Source organism: Seriola aureovittata, chromosome 15, assembly GCF_021018895.1.
Source record: "Seriola aureovittata isolate HTS-2021-v1 ecotype China chromosome 15, ASM2101889v1, whole genome shotgun sequence".
NCBI classification, from domain to species: Eukaryota; Metazoa; Chordata; class Actinopteri; order Carangiformes; family Carangidae; genus Seriola; species Seriola aureovittata.
Genome location: NC_079378.1, coordinates 11,338,442 through 11,359,298, shown reverse-complemented (window position 1 = coordinate 11,359,298; position 20,857 = coordinate 11,338,442). Strand labels below are relative to the sequence as shown.

General features: G+C 38.7%; 1 protein-coding gene and 1 long non-coding RNA gene across 2 annotated transcripts; one reads left to right on the top strand and one right to left on the bottom strand.

Annotated features, from left to right (window-relative positions):
* Positions 1–4,019: 4,019 nt before the first annotated feature.
* Positions 4,020–18,858, bottom strand: LOC130181985 (sodium- and chloride-dependent GABA transporter 2-like). Its single transcript, XM_056396483.1, has 14 exons — positions 18,507–18,858; positions 18,223–18,357; positions 16,945–17,085; positions 16,130–16,217; positions 15,300–15,432; positions 13,553–13,687; positions 13,349–13,452; positions 12,824–12,948; positions 10,467–10,579; positions 10,238–10,375; positions 8,619–8,721; positions 8,298–8,398; positions 7,099–7,269; positions 4,020–5,269 (listed from the first exon to the last, which is right to left on the bottom strand). Exons 1-14 carry the CDS (start codon positions 18,688–18,690, stop codon positions 5,135–5,137), a joined length of 1,806 nt encoding a protein of 601 aa, XP_056252458.1. The 5' UTR covers positions 18,691–18,858; the 3' UTR covers positions 4,020–5,134.
* Positions 11,502–20,122, top strand: LOC130181986 (uncharacterized). The gene is made up of 4 exons (XR_008829651.1): positions 11,502–11,703; positions 17,900–17,936; positions 19,672–19,716; positions 19,820–20,122. It is a non-coding gene; the product is annotated as an uncharacterized LOC130181986 (long non-coding RNA).
* The last annotated feature ends 735 nt before the right edge of the window (positions 20,123–20,857 follow it).

The window sequence follows — 20,857 nt, the reverse complement described above, 5'->3', positions numbered from 1 at the left end:
TTCACAGCAGGGATGCCTTCACTTGATCATTTGTACCATGCCATACCGTGTCTTGGATTTAGGTTCACTTGTCAAACATAACAAAAAGCAAATCATAAAAAAAGGTCATAGAATGTATGCATAATATTCGTCATCTGGAGCTCTACAATCTTATTAAATCTGTGGCTCCCAACTGTTTGTCTGATGTACCGCCAAAGTAGTGCTGGGATTTATATACTCGGTGTGAACTTATAAATGATCTAGTATTCTGATTTTTCCAGGACACAGCAGGGGTAGGGTGGGTTGTGCACAGAGCAAATGTCCTCTGCAGTTTCTCAGAGAGCAGTATTGGACACACACACACACTTTTTACAGACTGAAATCTAATGTTTTTTTTTTGTTTTTTTTTAAAAGAGAGAAACAGCTGCAGGCACTAGGACCACATGGTAACATCGTCTACTCAAGCTCTCAGTCCCCCTTCCAAATCTCCCTCCTGTCTCCTCACTTGTTGTCGTTCAAACCGACAAAAACTGCCAGCAGCTTAGCAGATCATCCAAACCCAAAAACCCCAAATGTTCACACCACCGAAATTATAGATCACTGACAACATAACGGTTTTTTGTTGTTGATGTTGTTGTTTTCGAAAAAATGTTGGAATATCGACTTTGTAAATGCCGCAGGTTAGCTAACTGTTAGCAACACAAAATGGCAAAGTTGAATTGCCCAATTCTGTTAATGTTAATTATGCAGGGTACTAAGACAGACATCTTTAATTTTCTGCTTGTTTTCCTTGTACTTAGCTAGCTATATATAAACAGTATTGGTGATCTTCCTATAAAGGGGGTAGTTCAGTTTTGCGATTAATTGTTGCTTAACAAACTAATGTGAAAGCTGTGCATCGCCCTCCCATGTAGCGAAGTAGTTCTGGTGAATACTACATATTGTGTTCCTGCCAGGCACTGGAGGTCAAGGTAACATCAGAAAGACATTGGACTCATTTTTGGTTGGAAATGAAAATCAGGTTGATGTCTGTGAAGGACATTTTTAGCTAGGGTACTCAGGGTCTTATAGATAAGGGGGTACAAGGAAAGCATTGTGTTCAAATCTAGTTGTTGTCAAGGATGAGCTAAGTAGGGAAAAGGACAAGACACATGTAATATTATTGGGTAAGAACGTGACAATGTGGATTTTGGTGACCAATAGCATCTTCACACATGAATGTTTCGGATAAAGTTTAACCTTATATGGAGTAAGGTATATGGATGTATGGTAAAATGTTGCAACCATGTCAAACCTGGGATTATATACCCGTAGTCAGACAAGACATTTTCAGAACTTGGTGTGGCACTACTCTGATTTACAGGTTGACATCATTATCATTATGTCATAATTTTCTGGTGCAAAGATTGCAATAAATACTTCTGCCTGAGACATCTGAATTCCAGGTCATCGTGTTCTCTCGAATTTCAATCAAAATGTCAAAACCCAATGTTGGCTAACTGACATTGTGACATTTAGCAGACTAGGAGTTTTGCTCACAACCAGAACATGGATTTTATGTCAAGATAGCATTGGCATGAAGGTTTTGGTAACTCATCAACACAAAACCAACAAAATATCAACAACTGTTTTCAGCATTCTACGTCAAATTAACACTGGCATCAGAAATTGTCCTGACATTGAATTTTGATCACTCAATTTCCCAACCTACATTCAATTAAACATCAACAACTAACTATGGTGGCCGGTGAGATGCTACTTCCACATCTGGACCAATTCTAATGCACACACATAATCTTTAACACTGGAGGATAATTTAGAAGTATAATTTCTCAATTTTTTTTCTACTTAGTTGAGCTGCTCTTCAATCTTACCCTCTGGTAACTTCAGAAGTAACCTGCTATGTTTCAGGACTGGTCCATACCAGTCATTTTTGGACACTTTAGCCCATGTTAGACCATGTTAATTCATATGTACTGTCAACAAAATCAACATGTAGACTTTTCAGATCATCAGTTTGTACTTAAAAATCGATTACCACATAATGATTATGTAAAAATCACAATGACCACTTGTTATCCCAGGCTAGACTCTGAATTAGATGCATATGGTATTCATATTACGTCTACCCAAGTGTTTTTGTCAGGACTGAAGCCAATGAAATAGCAAAGCTTACTGCGCAAGCTTGTATATGTCTCAGTATGTTTCAAGTGTTGCAACATGTTTCCCCCAATGGGTCTGTCCACACAGGGAAATATTATCCTGAAAACCCTTTTTTCCTCTTATCTCCTCCTTTAATTCCTGGGAATAAAGCAAAACAATGTAGTGAAATCCCAGGCCCTCTCTGTGTGAAATGATTTATTATGAAGTTAATGTATCATGCCATCTTATGTCTCTTGGGACAGGTACGGTTTTAAAAAGGAGAGTTGCCTGCCTTGTGTTTAAGGTTAGATATACACAGTGTTTTTTTTTGTTTTTTTTTTTGTTTTATGATTTGTAGATTCTGTCAGGATGAACGACATGAATCCACACTTGGTATTAGTGATGTGTGGTTGTGTAAAAAAGAAAAAAGGACTTACATGCCCATATCTTTATATTATGATGGGTTATGGTATAATGTATAAAACATACATTTTCTCCACTGTCCCTAGGTGCTGAATCCTCAGCAATGGAGGTGATTGAGGTTGGGAGTTTGGAGTGTTACATGGGAGACATGAGAGGTTAAATACAAGTGTCAAAGCTGCAGAGGTAAAGATGAGCGCTATCAGGTGAAAGAAATAAATTTGTGCTAAAACTTCATTATGGAAGATGAATCATATCAGTGATGTTGTCATACAAATGGTCAGTACATTTATGGAAAAGGAAAAATATTTAAAAGGCCAATTCTGGATCAGTTGTATTTAAGATGAGTTGTAATCCTTTACTACATTTACAGCTTGACTTGTTTTATTTACCTTTCTTTACCTTCTTCTTCTTCTTCACCTTTATAGTGTAGATTGAAATAATACAGTATCAAAGTATGTGATGTATCCATATCCATAAAGGTTTGGTATCCAAATGGTTTCATAATTTGAGTCCTGCCAGAATGTTGTGGAGATGATGATGATATTGTGGAGTCCTGCCAAGCACAGTCTATAGTTGTTTGCTATGTTTGGAAATTAATTTCAAACATCACTCTACCAAGACAAATACTGGGGGAAATACAGACCGCCATTGTACCATTTGTATCTATCACAGCTAAAAGAAAATAAACTGGCACAATTGAAAAATCTTAATCTCCATTTCCAAGCATGTGGGAGAACCTATTGTGGCCTTCAGGTAACGTGGTGCAACATGGCTCCACGGAAGAAGACCCAACCCCTGTGCAGATATGAAGGGCTCGTTCTAAGCTAATGAAAAAACAGCGATTCTATAGTTTCAGGTGATTATACACGAATGAAAACATAATTGTGACTATTGTATTCCATTTCTGCCAATAGATCCTCCTAAATCTTACACACCGTTCCTTTAATGCTATCCTCTGCCAGTAGGGATTACTTTGTGCAAACTGTCAAAAAACTATATTTGAACAATGACGAAAATGTTCAGTGTTGTATTTTTCATTGCTTTGGGGCGAGGCTGAACCACATTTGTTCATGGTTGCTTAAGAATGAATCCCAAAGCACTGCTTAATGTTCACTGAAACGTGACTGTGATGTAATCCCGTCTCGTTGCGTGACCCTGTTCGAGCTGTCATCACTGTCTCTGTCAAAAGTGATCACATTACCTTACACCGTGAACCCCTTGTTCTGTATCCTACGTGTACAATGAAAACACTTTTGTTCGCTTTCTAGAAACTCTTCCTCTTACAAACGCATCATAACAGTTAATATCACATTCAAACTGCACTAATGCAACTAAAACACTTCATACACGTCTCTGAACATTGATACTTTGTTACTCATTACACACTAAAACAACCCCAACAGCAAAGTAGAATTATAATATGGATCACTAGTGTCTTTAAAGTGTCTTTTAGAATAACCCAAGAATCCTTTACAACAACAAGGTCACTTCTTTATTGCATGGAATTTGCTTTGTCACGATATACAGTATATCACAGTTATGGATCAGAACTGCTGCAATATGCTCCAACAGGCTTTATTTTCAGCCATTATTTGAGTAATTGGACAAAGGCACCAACATCAAAGTAATTACAATATAAAACTATACACATTAACAAACTTGTAGAGGAAGGTTGCATAAATAGAGATACAACAGGGTTAGCCAATCCTGTCTTCTGCATTTGGCCACAAGTTCTCATCAACATCACACCTTGTGTCCTCTCATGAATTTCGTCTGCACTTGTGTCCAGACATCCAGCATTCATTGTGCCCAAGAGGGGCATCTGATAATGTGGCAACGGGAAAAGAATAAATCAACATGGTTGAAGAATGGAGAGCAAGTTGGAAGGAGAAGGGACACTATCCTGGGATAGTCTGTGATGCACTCTGTGCACCCTTTCCTCATAGACGTCATCAAAGAATGAAAACGGACACTGTGCCGTAAGGCCCATTAGTGTTTTTTTTTTTTTAAACGTTCCTTTTAGATGTAGCAAAGAAGAGGAAAGTCATTCAAAAAAACACGTCAGTGATTAGCAAACTGACCTTCGTAATATTAGCATGTGTACACTTTAAATGATGATGATATACAGCTGCACAACAATATGAGACAATTTCATTATCCCTGCAAAATAATATTTTTTAAAAGAAAAAGTTAAACCACCTGTGGCAATGAGTCCAGAGCTCATATTATAACTGGTTAAAGTAAAATTTTGGAATTAATTAAAGATTGATAAAAAATAAAAAAAAGTTCAAAGTAAAAATCCTTCACCTTTGCACCTACTCAAAAACTTAAAAATTAAAGCTGTTTGTCAGATTTGTATAAAAATAAGTCTTTAAGGGAACTCCAGAAGATTCAGAGGCAAGAAAGCACACTAAGAGACATGTTTTGGAATTACTTTACAATACTCAAGAGGAACCAATATCATTTCTTTACTCCTTCATTGTCTCTTTTTGGAGCATTCTCATGTCTGACTCTTAATGTGATGAATATGAGCCCACAAGACCACACACAAATGCACAGTACACCTCCCAGCTGACCAATCTGACTGTGCTCACTGTGTTTCTTCCCCAGTGTGGGATAAAGGTTTGAGCTCTGTGTGGGCAGTGGTGCCATTGGTTCCCAGTGCAGGAGGGCATTTCTGATCCAAGGGGAGGTCGTCCACAGGCTGACAGAGCAACAAGAAACGCTGAGGAAAGAGTGAAAAGAAATTCACTGAGTCGGTGGAGAAAAAACAGTCAGAGCAGGAAAAAACTGCATTCCTTATTGCTGAATACAGTATTACTGTTACTGTCTGTATATTTGTATAGTATGTTAATAGCGTAAAAGCAAACTTTTCCTGTCTTTTAAAACACTTTTGTACATTATGATTTATCTCTATAAATATGTCAATTCTTTTTCAAGTTTTACTGCCTTGGAATGACGAGACTAAGCTTTGTTATACACACGTCTAATTGCAATAAAGCTGAATGCAACTGAATTAAATGGAACCTTGAAAAACAACAACCTTCTCACAACCAACCAATACAATATATACAACTAAGTTTCCCAGTAATATTCATGTTAAAGTGGATTAAAGGATGAGGGTGGTGATGTTCTATGTTTTTTGCTATTGTGAACAAAAGTTGAAAACCAACAACAATACTAGTCCATCTTTAAATACTTTCTGATTTCCACAACCTGTGTCACTCCCTCTGTAGACATGAATCTTTAAATACAGGTCACAAATACAGAGTTTTTTACATCACTGAAACAAGACTTAAATAAACTAATGGTGTGCTGCTGAGTGTTTATGGCACCAGGACTCAAAATAAACCACAATGGCCGGATTCCCGATTGTGAATGAACGTGCTAACAACTGCAATGTAACTCACTGATTTGTTTTTAGTAGTTTTTGGACAACAAAGGAGCTCCATAGCCCAAAAGAAAGAAGATATAACACTTGTTAGGGGGGGGGTGTTCCTGCATTCAAGCAGTGGAATGACTTGCATATGTTCAAAGGTCAATGGTTCATGTTTTCCAGGTTATCTAATCCTGCGGGTGCTTTCTGCACATGGAGAACATTCTGAGATATCCTGTTAAGAAAATCCTTGAGCCAGGAATCTTATTGTACACAAGGCCAGACTGTATTCAGTAACCCCTGCGCATAACCAGAATCCAACAATCCCCCGTCGGCGCAGATTTGAGCAAGGCAAACATAAATACATTCAGCTGTGTCAGTCATCCAGACAGAGACACAGAGCTCTTTAAGATTGGTGGATCACTGACCCAAAATACCTTTTAACAAACAAAAACATAATTTTTCATAACATCTATTTTATTATTTTTTTTTACAGTTTATTTAATGAATGCATCTTTCACAGCAGCACAGTTATATATATATATATATATATATATATATATATATATATGTATATTTTTACTGCCAACAAGCACAAACTGATCGTAATCTATTAAGACGTTTAAAGTTTTACGGATCAACATTGGCTGGTCAATAATAATTTTGTCCCATGCTCAGTACATTCCAGTGCGACTTTGTAGGTTCTCTTTAACAACATTCAGTTCACAGCAGGGGTTGAAATGGGATTTGGCAGATGGGGGAACCCTAAGATTCTGGTGTGCATAGCCAGGCTGTTCACTTATTGACCTCTGCTCTTTTTCTTTTTTCTTTTTTTCTTCTTCTAATCACACATAGAGCTGATCTTAATAATAACCTCATGAATTCATGACATAGAGCTTTTTTTATGTTCCTGGATAAGCAGGGTGTTGCTTCCTCTGCAACAGTGAAGTTAAAAGGACCGTCGCCTTGTGTGATGATCTGCCAGGAGGATCTTCTCTCCTGCCTGTGTGCGTGTGTGTGTGTGTGTGTCTGCTCATCTGTCTCGCTCTACACTACACTAAGATTTATTCACTTATTAATCGAAGACAGCAGGACAAAGTTCTGAATCGTTCTGGCCCACTTTAACCCCTGCTTAACAGTGCTTCTGTAATTCAGAGAAAAGAGAGGATCATGCTTACCTGTCGAAGAGTGCCTTTTCCCTGCATCATTTTATGAAACACAAAAAGTGGGATGAGCGAGAGGGAGACCGTGGCAATGAACCAGCCCAAGATGTTGGCCCAGAGTGGATAAACGTAACTGTTACTGAACTTCAGTGGGGAGTATTTGACAATAGAGAAGATGAAGGTGCCCTGTGATGAGAGGAGACGGAGTGGATTCATGTTAAGTTAAAAGTTCCAGTATGTAATTAGATAAGTGTGACACTGAAAAGACAAGACACTGACAAGACAAGAGTCCTTATATACTGTTGTTATATACTATATCTGGACATATAGGCACTACACTGTGTGCAAATACTGCTGTCTCTTTTTTAAAAATGTAATATATGTTTTTTTTGTGGCTGCAGCCGCTGTGGAGTTTATATTGTTTGTATCTCCACAGTCTCTGCCTTAATGATGCTTTATTCTGCTGTTCTGCTGATTTCCATTATATTTATGTAGCTTAATCGCTACATACATACATTGACACCTATAAGTGTAATGCATTTACCTAAGAAAAAAAAAAAATCAGCTCTGTTTTTCTGAATTAACAAGATCATATCTCAGAATTGTGAGATGATAATCTTGTTAACTGTTTTAAACTGCATGTATGCATTGGTACTGTAATGCATTTGTAGGTTAAAGACGCTTGTTAATTTAATAGTTCTATCATAAAACATCATTATGACCATATAAAATTTCTACATCTCCCCTTCCCCCTTTTAAAAATGCAATGCAGTAATATTTACTAAGAGTGCATTTTAACCGACTTAAAACTTATAGTAACAGTACTTTTACTTTACTTTACTTTTTCAGTACTCTTTCTACCCCTGGATCACCGTAGTTGAAGTTGGGTGTCTGGGGTGTGAAGTTCTGCAGGCAATGAAGGATTGCAAGATAACTTCAAGAGTGAAAAGGGGGAAAGGTAAAGACGAATGATATATGGTTGAAAAATACAATAAAAACAAAATCTATGTTTGTGTATCCACAGCTGTGTGCATCTGTGCCTGTGATTGATCTCCATGTTAATTCCCACTGGGGTTGTCCTCTTTTTTTCCCCTCTCACGAAAGTGCTGTACATGGCATGTACATGAATAATCACACATCAAACAGACATGAGACGAGAGATATCAGGACACATGGAGGAAACAAATCACACAACAGTGAATGAAAGGACTTACAAAACAGAAGAGGGGGGTAGTGTAGCGCCAGCAGTATTTCATGAATGGGTATGGACGATAACCAATCATGTCTGTGATGTTGTCATAGAAACGGTCAGGACCTTTAGGGAAAAGAAAAGATAACATAAAAAGGTCAGTCTCATCTTTGACTTCAAATTATCAACATATCAAATGTGCAAACAGTAGTCTTGGCCCCAATGAAAACAGTTGTAACCCTAGTATTTCATAATGTGATGAAGACCTGTATCCGTTTTTTTTTTGTTTTTTTTTTTAAACCATGATCCAGTTTCTACATGGTTGATTGTATTCTCTGTGACTTACCATAGACCCAGCCAATGCTGACCGACTGACATAAGGAGAGGAGGAGCAGGGTGGTGCCACTGCAGACATGATGATCCAACAGCTGGAGCAGGTACATCCCACCCTAAAAACAAGGACAGTGATAAAATTTCAATATAAACAGTTAATATAATGACATTTTCATACAAAACTTATCCTGCAAAAAAAAAAAAAAAAAAAAAAAGTTGGTACTGAGCTCCAAAGGGACTGTTTCTAATCATCTACAGTATATCTTTGCATTTCATCTAATTTTCACCTGTCATTTGAATAAATACAGATAAACAAAAATAATGAGCCTGGACACTAACAGCCATGATCCCATTATCATTTTATGCAACAAGCAAATTCATTATCAACAAAGGGGTTTGCTTATATTCTTAGCTTTAATGATTAAAGACAGACACTAATCCTATAACCTAATCCTCCATTCAACTGTTGCATTCAGCAGTGGCTTCAGTTAAGCTTCAGCTCAAGTTTTTCCTTAATCATCCAAATAACAATACATGCTATATGTATTATTATTTCACTTGAATGGAAAATCCCAATGTGAGATGACAGCTCTTTGACAGCTCTGCCACTCCTTTTTTGTACATGCATCAAAATTATGTCTTTGGTTGTTACAATGGATTAAGATTTATTAGGTGTGAGAAACTAATTCGTGTAACACTGAAATTGGCAAGAAAGACTGCTGGCTGGTTTGGCAGGCTTTTCCACATTCTCTGTAGCAGAGCGGCAAAAGGGAGGTTTAGAGTGCAACCGAGGCCAGTTTTTCTACTTTTTTGGAACTGGCGTGTAGCAGCTTGAGTGCTGCTACAGCTGGTGAATGGAAACGAGGAGACAGTTAGCCTGGCAGCCAAAACATAGTCCTATACATAACCTCTTGTAAAACAACATACTGTCATTTTTACCCTTCATTCTTTTGTACTGATTAAACAAGAGGGATATAATGTGTTAATTTGTAGATTTTACAGTATTACTGTCAGAGCCTTCTTCTTTTAGCAGTGTGAATGCAAATTTGTCCTGGGCCACACTAAAAGACTGCCTACTCAAATGAAGTTCTCTGCCACACTCTACACACACACTAATTAGTCCCCACCACAGTTTCATAATGAACCAAAAATTTTTACCATTTCAAATGGCTAAAACGTTATTTCATTTTAGAGCTGTGCACAGTGCAACAATTCGGCCCCTCCTCAGCCCCTCCTTGCCATGCTCTCTCTCTCAAAAACACATTGACAACACACCCATCTGTCATAGTCAGACTGGATAAAAACAGTGACACATACTTGTTTATTTGCATATTGAGTGGGGGTGTTAGACCCGATGGCGAGGCATTCTAATGCCAGGTGTAAACTGACATGCTGAGAGTCAGGTCTGAATGGGGTCTTAGTTTCATTTGATTATATGCTAATGAAAACAAAATTATGAATATTATATTCCATTTCTGCTTGATTGAATTTTTTGTTGTTTTTATTCCTCCTATGCTTCTTTCTCTTCTTTGCTTTCTGTAATATTTGACCAGTTTCTAAAACACATTAAATGCTAGATAAATAATAAGGCAAAAAACATGGAGAAAGGTTTATGAAATCAACTGTACAAACCTCAGTGACCAGTGAGAGTCCCAGCAAACAGCAGGTACAGCATATAGCCAGCAGAAGCAGCTCACGTCTGTAGCCTTGACGCAGGTAAGTTGGGAACAGGTCAACCAGTGATGTCATCAAGCACTCCAGACCAACAAACTGGAAAGAGTCAGTGGCAGGAAAGAGAGTCAGAGCTTTGATCATTCATTCATTCCAAACATTCATTCATTCAGAGGGGTTTTGCTGGTACCTGACTATCCAGTCCAAGCAGAATGATCATGATGAAGAAACACACTGACCACACCTGAGGTACGGGCATCATGGCTACTGCTCGTGGGTAGACAATGAAAGCCAACCCTGGGCCTGCACAAACACACACACATACACACACACAAAACACACATAGAATGTAACAAGATATAATAAATAAATTGGCGACAGACAAAAATGTCACTTGTGTCCACATACAACACTATCTGTTTCTCACTTTCCTGTGTTGAGGATGTTCACTTTTGAATGTGTGATTTTCACAAGACTGAGAGTGATCAAGCCACACCTTACGAAATGTGCAGTGGCAGAGAGCCCAAAACATAACGACTTGAGACAAAAATGGAGGAAGGATATTCAGTGAATTGATTGTTAGAGTTAGATAAAGAAAACATTAATAAAGACTGAAAAAGCAAACAAGTGGAGAAAATGAGAAGCAGTAATGCAGTAGCATTATTAGTTTCTGACCCATTTAAAATTTCACTTGCATGAAAAAGGAGAAATATTTAGTGTTTAGTGTCAAACTAGCCAAAAGGTTAAAGTGCACCATCAAACAACAGTGTTAACTGTTACTCTTGGCTTGGAGACCTCAGTGACATGCTGCCCCCTTAACCCCAAAGAAATGCAGGGGTTTTGCTGTGCTGTGCTTAGGTACAGCAGAGCTCAATGTCAATATTGGCTTGTAATCATGCTCACAATAACTGTTCTAATAGGCAGGCTTTAAGGTTTTGTGAACGAGATATTACCAATATTATAGCAACAAACAAGTTCCTCTTCCCTTTGTTTTGGTATCTGGTCTGGCAGCACTTTAGTGGTAGGGCACCTATAGGCGTGCGTGGTAGTACATGTGAGTCCTTCCTGTTAAAGGACTTGTCACAGCACAGTATGCAGCGTTCAGCTGAAACCCACCTTCCATACTTTCCTCCACTGAAGAAACAACGTCTTTTGTCTAAAAAGTTTAAGAGATACTACCAGAGCACAAGCAGACTGGCTATGGGGACTATCAGCGGTGGACCTTCAAAACACCCATAAAGTTTTCTAAGTTTTTACCGGCTCTGTCGGTGCCTCTCCTGCGGTCAGTTCCGGCGGGGGTCAGAGGCTGAATGTCTTTCCCACGCCGACCATGGAACTAATACTGGTCTGTCTTGGAGATGGAGAGCCCCACTAGCTGCTAAAGGACTCCAGCTTAACTCTGAAATGGCTTTTCTTCTCCTCAATGTGTAAGTAACTTCATGGCTACATAATGCTACATGTCTGTTTTCATTAGTATCCGGCTAAAAAAGGCATGAAAACGTTAGCTAATTTGCGTTACCCAAATTATGAATTCGTGGTTGCTATTACTAGCTGGCTCACTGCCCAGCATCAGCATGTTTTGGAGAATATCACGGCAATGCTAGTACGGGCTAATTGGATGTGGCTGGATTGTTTTTGTTGGCTCTGTGTACTCACGGTAACGTTACTCTGTTGTGCTACTCGCTGTGTGTTTTACGGCCGCTTTCACTGGACTTCGTAGCACCTTGCTGACTGGGAAGGGGAGGGGAGATCGTGGCCGAACGGAGGCCGGAAGTGTGGCATTTGTTTTGGTCTGATATGCTGGTGGTCAAGTGATACAGTATATCTAGTGGCAGTGACGATCGTTTACAGAACCTTTTAATGTGGACTGTCTTAGTTTAGCATGTAAGCATGTGCTAATTAGTACTAAATACACAAAGAATGCCATGACAACCAAGTTGTAGTTGTTGAGATATTAAAGTTTGGGCCAAAGTGATGAACTGGCTAAGAGACTTACAATGCTATACCCAAGCATGGCTAAAGTCTGACCATTATACCATTTACCACAGGCAACAAAGCAGACAAGGTGACCTGGCTTCACAAAGCAAAATGTGGGCATTAAGTGTTTTTTGTATGTTTATTTTCCAAATGGGAATCAATGACTTTGATTTCAATTGTAAAACGTTGAGTTCCTAAAATACAGGTCATAGCATACATTTTTTTTTTATCACTTGAGCTCTTCATTTCTACTGCTTGTTATTAGCAGTAATCTTTCTCACCTGAACTGAGCTGCAAGCTTTAAATTAAATCTAAAACATCAAAGAGAAAAACTAAAAATGACAGAAGAAAGTATCAAGTCTGCCAGAAAGCGTCTTAGGTTGGAAAATTAAAGGGATAAGGATAAAGAAAAATCACAAGACTCTGCACAGTTTCCACAAAGGGCGAAGAGTAGTGGTGCAGGTTACAGTATCTGACTATCAGCTTCCCCAAAAAGACTCTAAGGAAATGTATTAAAACTGTGACTCTAATGCTCAGCCTAAAGTTGAACTTAACTGAGCCAGTACCTACCGGATTCTGCCACCTCAGATATATCCACTCCTTGTTCGTATGTCATGAAACCCAAAACAGAGAAAATGGCGAAGCCTGCCACGATGCTGGTTGCACTGTTCAGCAGACACAGGTAGAAACAGTCCCTGAAAAGAAAATGAATCCAGTAGAAATGTGCACGCAACTGTAGAGTGGATACAAAGTGTTGCAGAGATGGATGCTCATTTTACAAGCCAGGAGAAGAATTTATTCATTGCCTGTGTTAATCACACCCCTATGAAATGTTTTGACCTCATGCTTATTTGCAATATCTGACTTTTCTGTTTCCCTCTGATGACATTCTTGGCTTTGTTGCATCAAATTTCACTTAAAAGCAAACAAAAGTTCCCACACACAAAAACAATCTGCTGCTGCAGGCTGCAGATAAATTATGTAACAGACAAAAAACACACTTTACTTCAATTCCTTAAACTTATTTTAAGGATTCAGAGACGGTAACATTTTATTTATAGCAGGATAGTTTTGCTAGAATAGCATTGCACTTACCTGTAACAGTCATTGTTGTAAGTGTTGTAACTCCCAAGAGAAGTTAGGAACCCAAGGCCAATGGCATAAGAAAAGAAGATCTGAGTACCAGCATCCATCCACACCTGAAAAGGTCAAACAAACGTGTGTTAGTGTGTGTGCGTATATCTCTGAGGAAACAATGCTGTGGTTCTTCTGGTCTAAATATCGTCTGTGTGGTCTTACCTGGGGATCTGACAGGCGAGAGATATCAGGGTAGAGGTAGTAAATGATCCCATCAATTGCCCCCGGTAGGGTAACGCCACGTATGAGCAAAACCAACAGCATAATGAAGGGGAAGGTGGCTGTGAAGAAGGCAGCCTGAAAGAAAAGAGCATTGACTTGATTACATCTGCAATGTAAAGATTGAAACTAGTGATCGTTTTCACCATCAATTAATCTATAGATTCTTTTCAGTCAATCGATTAATTCGCTTTTAAAATATGACACTAGTAAAAATAAAATGTTGATCACAATTTGTCAGAAGCCAATGTAATTTCTACAAATGTTTTGTCTTCTACCATAAGTCCAAAGATTTATAATCAATTTATAATGATATAAAACAGAGAAAAGCAGCAAATCCTTACATTGAGGAGCTGCAAACAGCAAACGTTCAACATTTTAGCTTAATGAATGACTTGAACATTTAACCGATGTGTACTGATTTTAAAACAATCAGTTCCCAACATATGAAAGAACATGAGGTAATCCTGGTACTAGGTAGTGAAATGTTTATGACATAGCATCTGGTCTTGAACCAAACTGAGAGTACAAAAGACTATACCAATTGGATTACTGTATTGTATATTGGCTGCATTGCTGTCTTTGCCAAATGTGTCCAATTTTGACAGTTTGTTTCATTGATTGTGACTAGTCTCAAATGTATAGCAGTGTCAAATTGCCATATTATCAGCTATATAATGTATATTGGTGACTCTCTTCTATGGACCAAAACTGTGAAATGTGACCCTAGATGACATAATTTCTAACTGGAAGTGTTTAAATCACTTTTTGGAGTGGGTCCTGTGTGTGTGGAAGGGTATTGCTCCCAACGCACTGCAGCTTTGTAAATTTCTAGAATGAAGTAGGCGATGAAACTGAGAGAAAATGAATTCACTCATTCAGAGACACTTACGTCAAGGAACTGGCCATTTACTGACAATATTTTAAAGATGTTAGATATAGCACTCAAGACATTGCTTATTAAGGGAGCTCTGAAAAAACTAACTCTATTGTGGAGAGGAAGTCTGCACTGCAGCTTTGGTTTGGGGCAAAGGTTTGGGCATTGGATAAAGATGTGGCAGCAAGCAGTATTGGCATGAGGGTATCTGTGTAGTGATAGTGAGAGCAAGCAGCTTATGCAGGCCCTGCTGTGCTTGTATGAATATAACTGGATTGTACTTACTCACTTAATAGCTGATACTGTATATGGTATTAATGAGCCAGCAGCATGGAAGCACAAATAAAAACAACTTTAAAGATAATCAGCTGATGCAAACGCATGTTAGTGTTTTGGCTGAACTAAGACAACGCCCCATTTATCCTTCAGAGGACATTCAATAAAACTTGGATGTAAACAATGTCTCAGTCAAACAGATTTTACTAATTTTACATCAGAGAAACAAACGCTATGCAACTCTCTACATCTGTAGTCTTAAAACAATGCTTACAATGAACAAAATGTAGTTTTAGTTATCTGCTGATACAGGTGACATACATGTTTTTTACAAAACTGTCTGAAAATGTATGTTGTAATTATTAGTGACCTGTCTGGAAGAGTAGACGTGTATATGCCTGATTTAATCAAACCATCTCTGTGGAAATTCATGAAACTAAGCCACTGAAAACGTTCATTTGGAGCAGCATTTTGGGGATATTTCTACAAAAACGTGAGAAACATTCTTGAATGTTGTACAGTATTTCAGAGGCTAACCTTTCCTGTGGACTTGATGCCCTTCCAAACGCAGAAATAGCAAATGACCCAGGTCAGGATTAGACACAAGACCAGCTCCCACCTCAGACTGCCCACCTCCTCGATACCACTAGAGATTTTCAAAACCCGGCGCCTGAACAGAGGAGGGGAGGGGAGCAGAGCAATGGTGTGGGTGCGAGGGAGAGCAAAACATGAATGATGAGTAAAAGGAAGGGTTTCAGGATGCCGAGGTGGATGAGTGACAGGGAGGGAGGGGAGAGACTCAGAAGTTGGGAGCCCTTTAACTCTTTGTTCTATAGTCTTTGTGCTCACATACAGTATTTTAATACAGCCAAATTCCCAATAAAGGTGTTTTCATTTACATGTTTTTCTGTTTCTGTTGTCAGACAACAGAATACGCTTGAATTAGTGACACGCAGTCCATCAAGGCTACATGTTAACCAGCACTCACTTCCAAGCCATTTCCAAGCCACTGCTCTGCACTGTTAAATTCCTGATTTCATTATCGTGAAATTGTCTGACAAAATCAGCAAACACATAAATTAAAGGCAAAGGCTTTGCTGTGGTTTCAGCTATGTTTACTTGTAAAATGATCACCTAGAGAGAAAGGCACTCACTCACTCACTCACTCACTGACATTTATAGGGCTGGGCCCACTGTCGCGGTCCAGCAAAAACAAAATTTGTGGGTGGGAGTGGAGGGAGGGGAAGAGAGGATCTGGAATGATTTGGGATTCAGAAAAGAGAACATAGTGAGAAGAGGGAAGGACAGGGATCAAAAGGAGGAAAACAGCATTCAGTTTAACTTGCGTGAGTTGAGTAGATGCTTACTGCCAGAACTCCACAACAGGAAGAGTGGTGTTCAGTCTGGATGTCATGCTGAGGCTCAGATTTGGATGGTTGAGGTCCAAGCATGAGTCTAATATAAAAGAATGAAACACTGTGAATGCTGTGAAGAAAGATGCTCAGTTTCAAAGTAAAAGTTGTACTACATTGTACTATATTGGGAGCATTTTTTTTTTTTACAAAGCATGGATCCCTATTTTGTTGTAGTTAGCACAGAACTATTTTTCAGCATGTTTACATTAATTTAGGCCCTTGCTTTCGACACTAATGACATTCAGTGCATTCAGAAAGTATTAATACCCCATCAGACCCCGTACCCCTTAGGAAATTCCTGGTTGTTCCATACTTCTTCCATTTAAGAACTGTGGAGCAGAAATGTTTTTGTATCCTTCCCCAGATCAGCGCCCCGACACATCCCTGTCTGTGAGACCTTATATAGACAGGTGTGTGCCTTTCCAAATGATGTCCAATCACTTGGATTTACCAACAACTGGTGGACTCCAGTCAAGGTGTAGAAACATCTCAAAGATGATCAAGAGAAATGGGAGGCACCAGAGCTAAATTTCAAGTATCGTAGCAAAGGGTCTGAAGTCCTATGTCGATGTGATATTTCAGTTTAGTGATATCCCAGTATAATTCACCCTACATGTAAGACGCCAGCGTGCTATATATTAAACACGCTTTTCAACAATATTTCAGAGAAATTATTGATCAAACTTGCACTGCATGTCAGCTTAGGAGAGACTCTTCATGACTATATATATATTTTTTTTGCGATTTTTAGCCTCAGGGCAGGTTACCTGTGTTCCAGTAGTGTCCACATGAGGCCCAAGGCAAATCTTTACTGAAGGATGAGAACAAGTAAAAGAACGCCCATGCCATGATGGTGACATAGGAGGTTGCACTGAATGCGATGATTAAGTGACTGGCATAGCCCATGCCTGAGAAAAAAGGAATGTAAGATTAGTCAGGGAGTTTCTTTTCTTTTGTACTTTTTTTTTTTTAGTTTTTCATAAACATCACCCAAGTGTTCCTCAACACATTCAAATATTCAATGGTAGCTAAGGTGTTTCTTTTATTATTTATTGATTCGTTGTTTTTTTTTTTTGTCAGGGACAAGAAACCTTGTAACAGGTTACAATACCATGAAACAGATGTATTGCATATAGGCATATTTAGGTTAATTTATGACCCCTGTCCCTGGTTAGGCTTTTCTACCTCAGGTCACAACATATCTTCACGATCAAAAATACGCTAGATAAATTGAGCAGATAGTGAACAGTGACATTCTCATATATGAGACATGATCATATATGATTTACAATATTTACATCACATTACAATCATTTTAAAAGTGTTGCCTATGTGTATGTGTGTGTGTGGTGTGACGTCCCTAATTGATGGCAGTATGTGCATGTACATAATATTTATGGATTTGTGTCGGTGTGCATGCATGTTCATGTCACATTAATATTTGCAATGGAAAAGTTAAATGAGACCTCTGATTTAAAAAAAAGGGAAAAAAAAAGAAAAGTATTATTATAATTTATCACTTAAAACCACGTAAATGTTTTAACCTTCACAGTGGGTGATGGGGACCTCTGCTGGTGACTTTTTAGATGCTCTTTATTTAGGGAATATGGATATCAGTTTCCACAATGTTAATTAATGCCTCTCAATTGAAATAATATCACCGTATATCACACTAACCTAGCCAATTTAACTTAATTATCATCTGTGTTTTTTAATTTGCAGGGGAAAAAATGACAAATGGAAATTGCACCAAACCAAAGTAAGAGCATTTTCTGTCACTTAATTTTTTTTTTTGGTTTTTGAAGTTGAAACATTACTTTAGTAGCCTGACACTGTCTTGAGTAAAGAGTAATTAAAAAAAAAGGTTGGTTTCTGTTCCAAATCGATGCGGTCTTGAGACGGTCAAAAGGGCAGAAATTGTGCGTAATTACGCACGCGGTGATGGGCGAAAATGAAAACAGACTTGACAAAATATGACGACGCATTAAATTTATCATCAGAATATGTTCAAAACAAACTACAGGGAAATCATTTTTAAAATTTACCTTGGAAAAGCGGACAAATCTTCCTCCAGCATGTGATTCCTCCCTGGCTGGTGTATTGTCCTAAAGCAGTCTCAAGGAAGAACAGCGGGATCCCACATGTCAACATAAACAAGGTGTATGGGATGAAGAACACACCTGCAAGAAAGAGAGGATCTTTACTCCTTAATGCGCGAGAGAGAAGATAATAGATTAGAAATGCATCATCAATAATCGTCTGAGGTTGTTCATTTTGGAAACACACGCCTGACAACTGAGAGCAAAAGTTGCAATGTAAAACCACTCACCTCCGCCGTTCCTGTAGCACAAGTAGGGGAACCTCCATATATTCCCGGGTCCGATGACGGCGCCCATGACAGTCAGGATGAACTCGGCTTTGGTCCCCCAGTGTCCCCGTTCCTCCAGCTCTTTGGGTTTCTCTGGGTATATGCTTGGTACGGTGACTTTGTACGCGCCATTCTTTCCGTTCATGCTCCCCTATAAATTCACCGTTGGTTTCTATGGAATATACTCTGGGCCAATTTCTCCTGTTCCCAAACGGCAAAAACTGTCCCACTTTAGTTGGCACCGACTGCGCGCAAAGATGAAGCTAAATCTGATGAGGGTTGTTTTAAGCAAAGTGTAGATGTAACAGCAGCTCTGATAGCCCTGTTAACTGGGATTGGTGTTGGCTTGCAGCAACTATTTAAGTTGTAGATAGGTAGATGTGTGGTGGGGGGAGGCTGGAGGGGGATGACATGAGTGAAAGATGCTTGGAGGCAGTAAACTAGGGGCGGTACAGATCGACCGATCCGCCTTAACTAATCTGACGCCAAAGCACAACGATATCGTCTGGTGGTTAACAGCTGAGTTGCGCCAAATTAAAAATGTAATAGCTTGGCATGTTTGGACACATAAGGACAGGAAGGATGTGTTCGTTTTACACAACGGTGGCAACTGCATAACAGTTGGGCAGAGCAGTATCCCATACAAAACGTGCTTTGCAGCCTAGAGGAGGAAAGGTTTCAGTCCCATGAGAACCGAAACTAACTTTGCAGCTTTTAAGGCTTCAACTAGGAGAAAAGACAAGTGTGTTATGAGGCTATGAAGTCTGTTTTATGTCCTGAAATCTTAGAACTTCATTCACACACACACACACACACACACACACACACACACACACACACACACACACACACACACACACACACAAACACACACACACACACTGTGTCTGTCTCACTCTACTGCATCATCCACACAGCTCACTGCAACACATGGCACTGTACACTATAAAGCAAATATCAACGATTAGATTGACATGTCCAGATTAACTTTTTGGAGGACATATGTTCATTTCAACTCAATTTAACTGTTTTTTTTATTCCTTTTTTAATTCTCAGGCAAATTACATTACACATTAATATTCTGTATTTTAAGGTTGATTGTGAAATGTATACATTCAATCTGTAGGCTATTGAGGCAGAGTTGCATCTGGATCTGTGTTTTACGTCCCAGGTAAGGAAAGTTGTTCAATCATGTTTTTATAATTTCAGAAATATAGCCATGGTTCTAGTTTGTGCCACAGACCAAAACTAATCCACACTTTTATTTCCTCCAGCCTTGACTACTGCAACTCTCTGTACACCTGTCTCAGTCACCTACAGTGAGTTCAGAATGTTGCAGCTTGGCTACTAACCAGGTCCAAAAAAATGTGCCCACATCATTCTGGTCCTTGCGTCCCTTCACTGGCTGCCCGTTTATTTTAGGATTGATTTGAAAAATCTTTTAATTACTTTTCAGGCCAGACTTGGGCTGGCCCCTCCTTATATTTCAGAACTTTTACCCCCTTATGAACCAGGACGCAGACTGAGATCCTCTGGTAGTTCGCTGCTGGCCATTCCAAGGTCTAGGTTAAAAACCAAAGGGCCTTTGCTGTCTCACTTAAAGACACTTTTATAAAAATGCTTTTATTGTGTGATGTCTTTTAATTTCATTTGCATTTCACTTTGATTTGTTTTGATGTTTGTATTTGATTGATGTGAAGCATCTTGCTATCTGTATTGAAAAGTGCCATATAAATAATAATAATAATAATAATTATTATTATTATTATTATTATTGTATATCTCAGTTTAGGGCTTCTCGTACCTATTATTACATTCAAATTTAGTCATAGGCAGGTACAAATAGACACTGTGACTTTTGAAAGCCACAGATTGTAGGCCTAAGCAGCTGAGCTCTCAGCAGCAATATCCTCAATACATTCTCACAATCACCAATCAGTCTTTTAATATTTAGTCTAAGCTACTGTTCCCCATGGAAAATGGTATAAATGGATTCTTTCTGGAAAAAAATATTCAAATGTTGCACTGAGAATGTTCTACTAGTGTTAACAAATCTTTAAATTTGCTTTTTTTGGCTTGGCATGGCATGATAATAGATCTATAAGTACAGTAATGGCAGCACAGCCACTTCTGCAATATTGCAAGTACAGTATAGTAATTCTAAAAGTAAATACAACAGATGGTCTGCACCATGTTGTTTGCACAACAGGGGCTATACAGCATTATAATAGCAGGAGATCCTTCTCCATTTAGAGATGTGTGGATACAAACAGTATTGATGGTGGGACATTAATGTAATTGCCAAAATATAT

Coding starts and splice junctions, on each gene's coding strand:
- LOC130181985 (XM_056396483.1), bottom strand. CDS start 18,690: ATGAACGGAAAGAATGGCGCGTACAAAGTCACCGTACCAAGCATATAC. Junction 18,358..18,506: donor GTGCTACAGGAACGGCGGAG/GTGAGTGGTTTT, acceptor TCTTTCTTGCAG/GTGTGTTCTTCATCCCATAC. Junction 10,580..12,823: donor ATCTGAGGTGGCAGAATCCG/GTAGGTACTGGC, acceptor GTGTTTGTGCAG/GCCCAGGGTTGGCTTTCATT.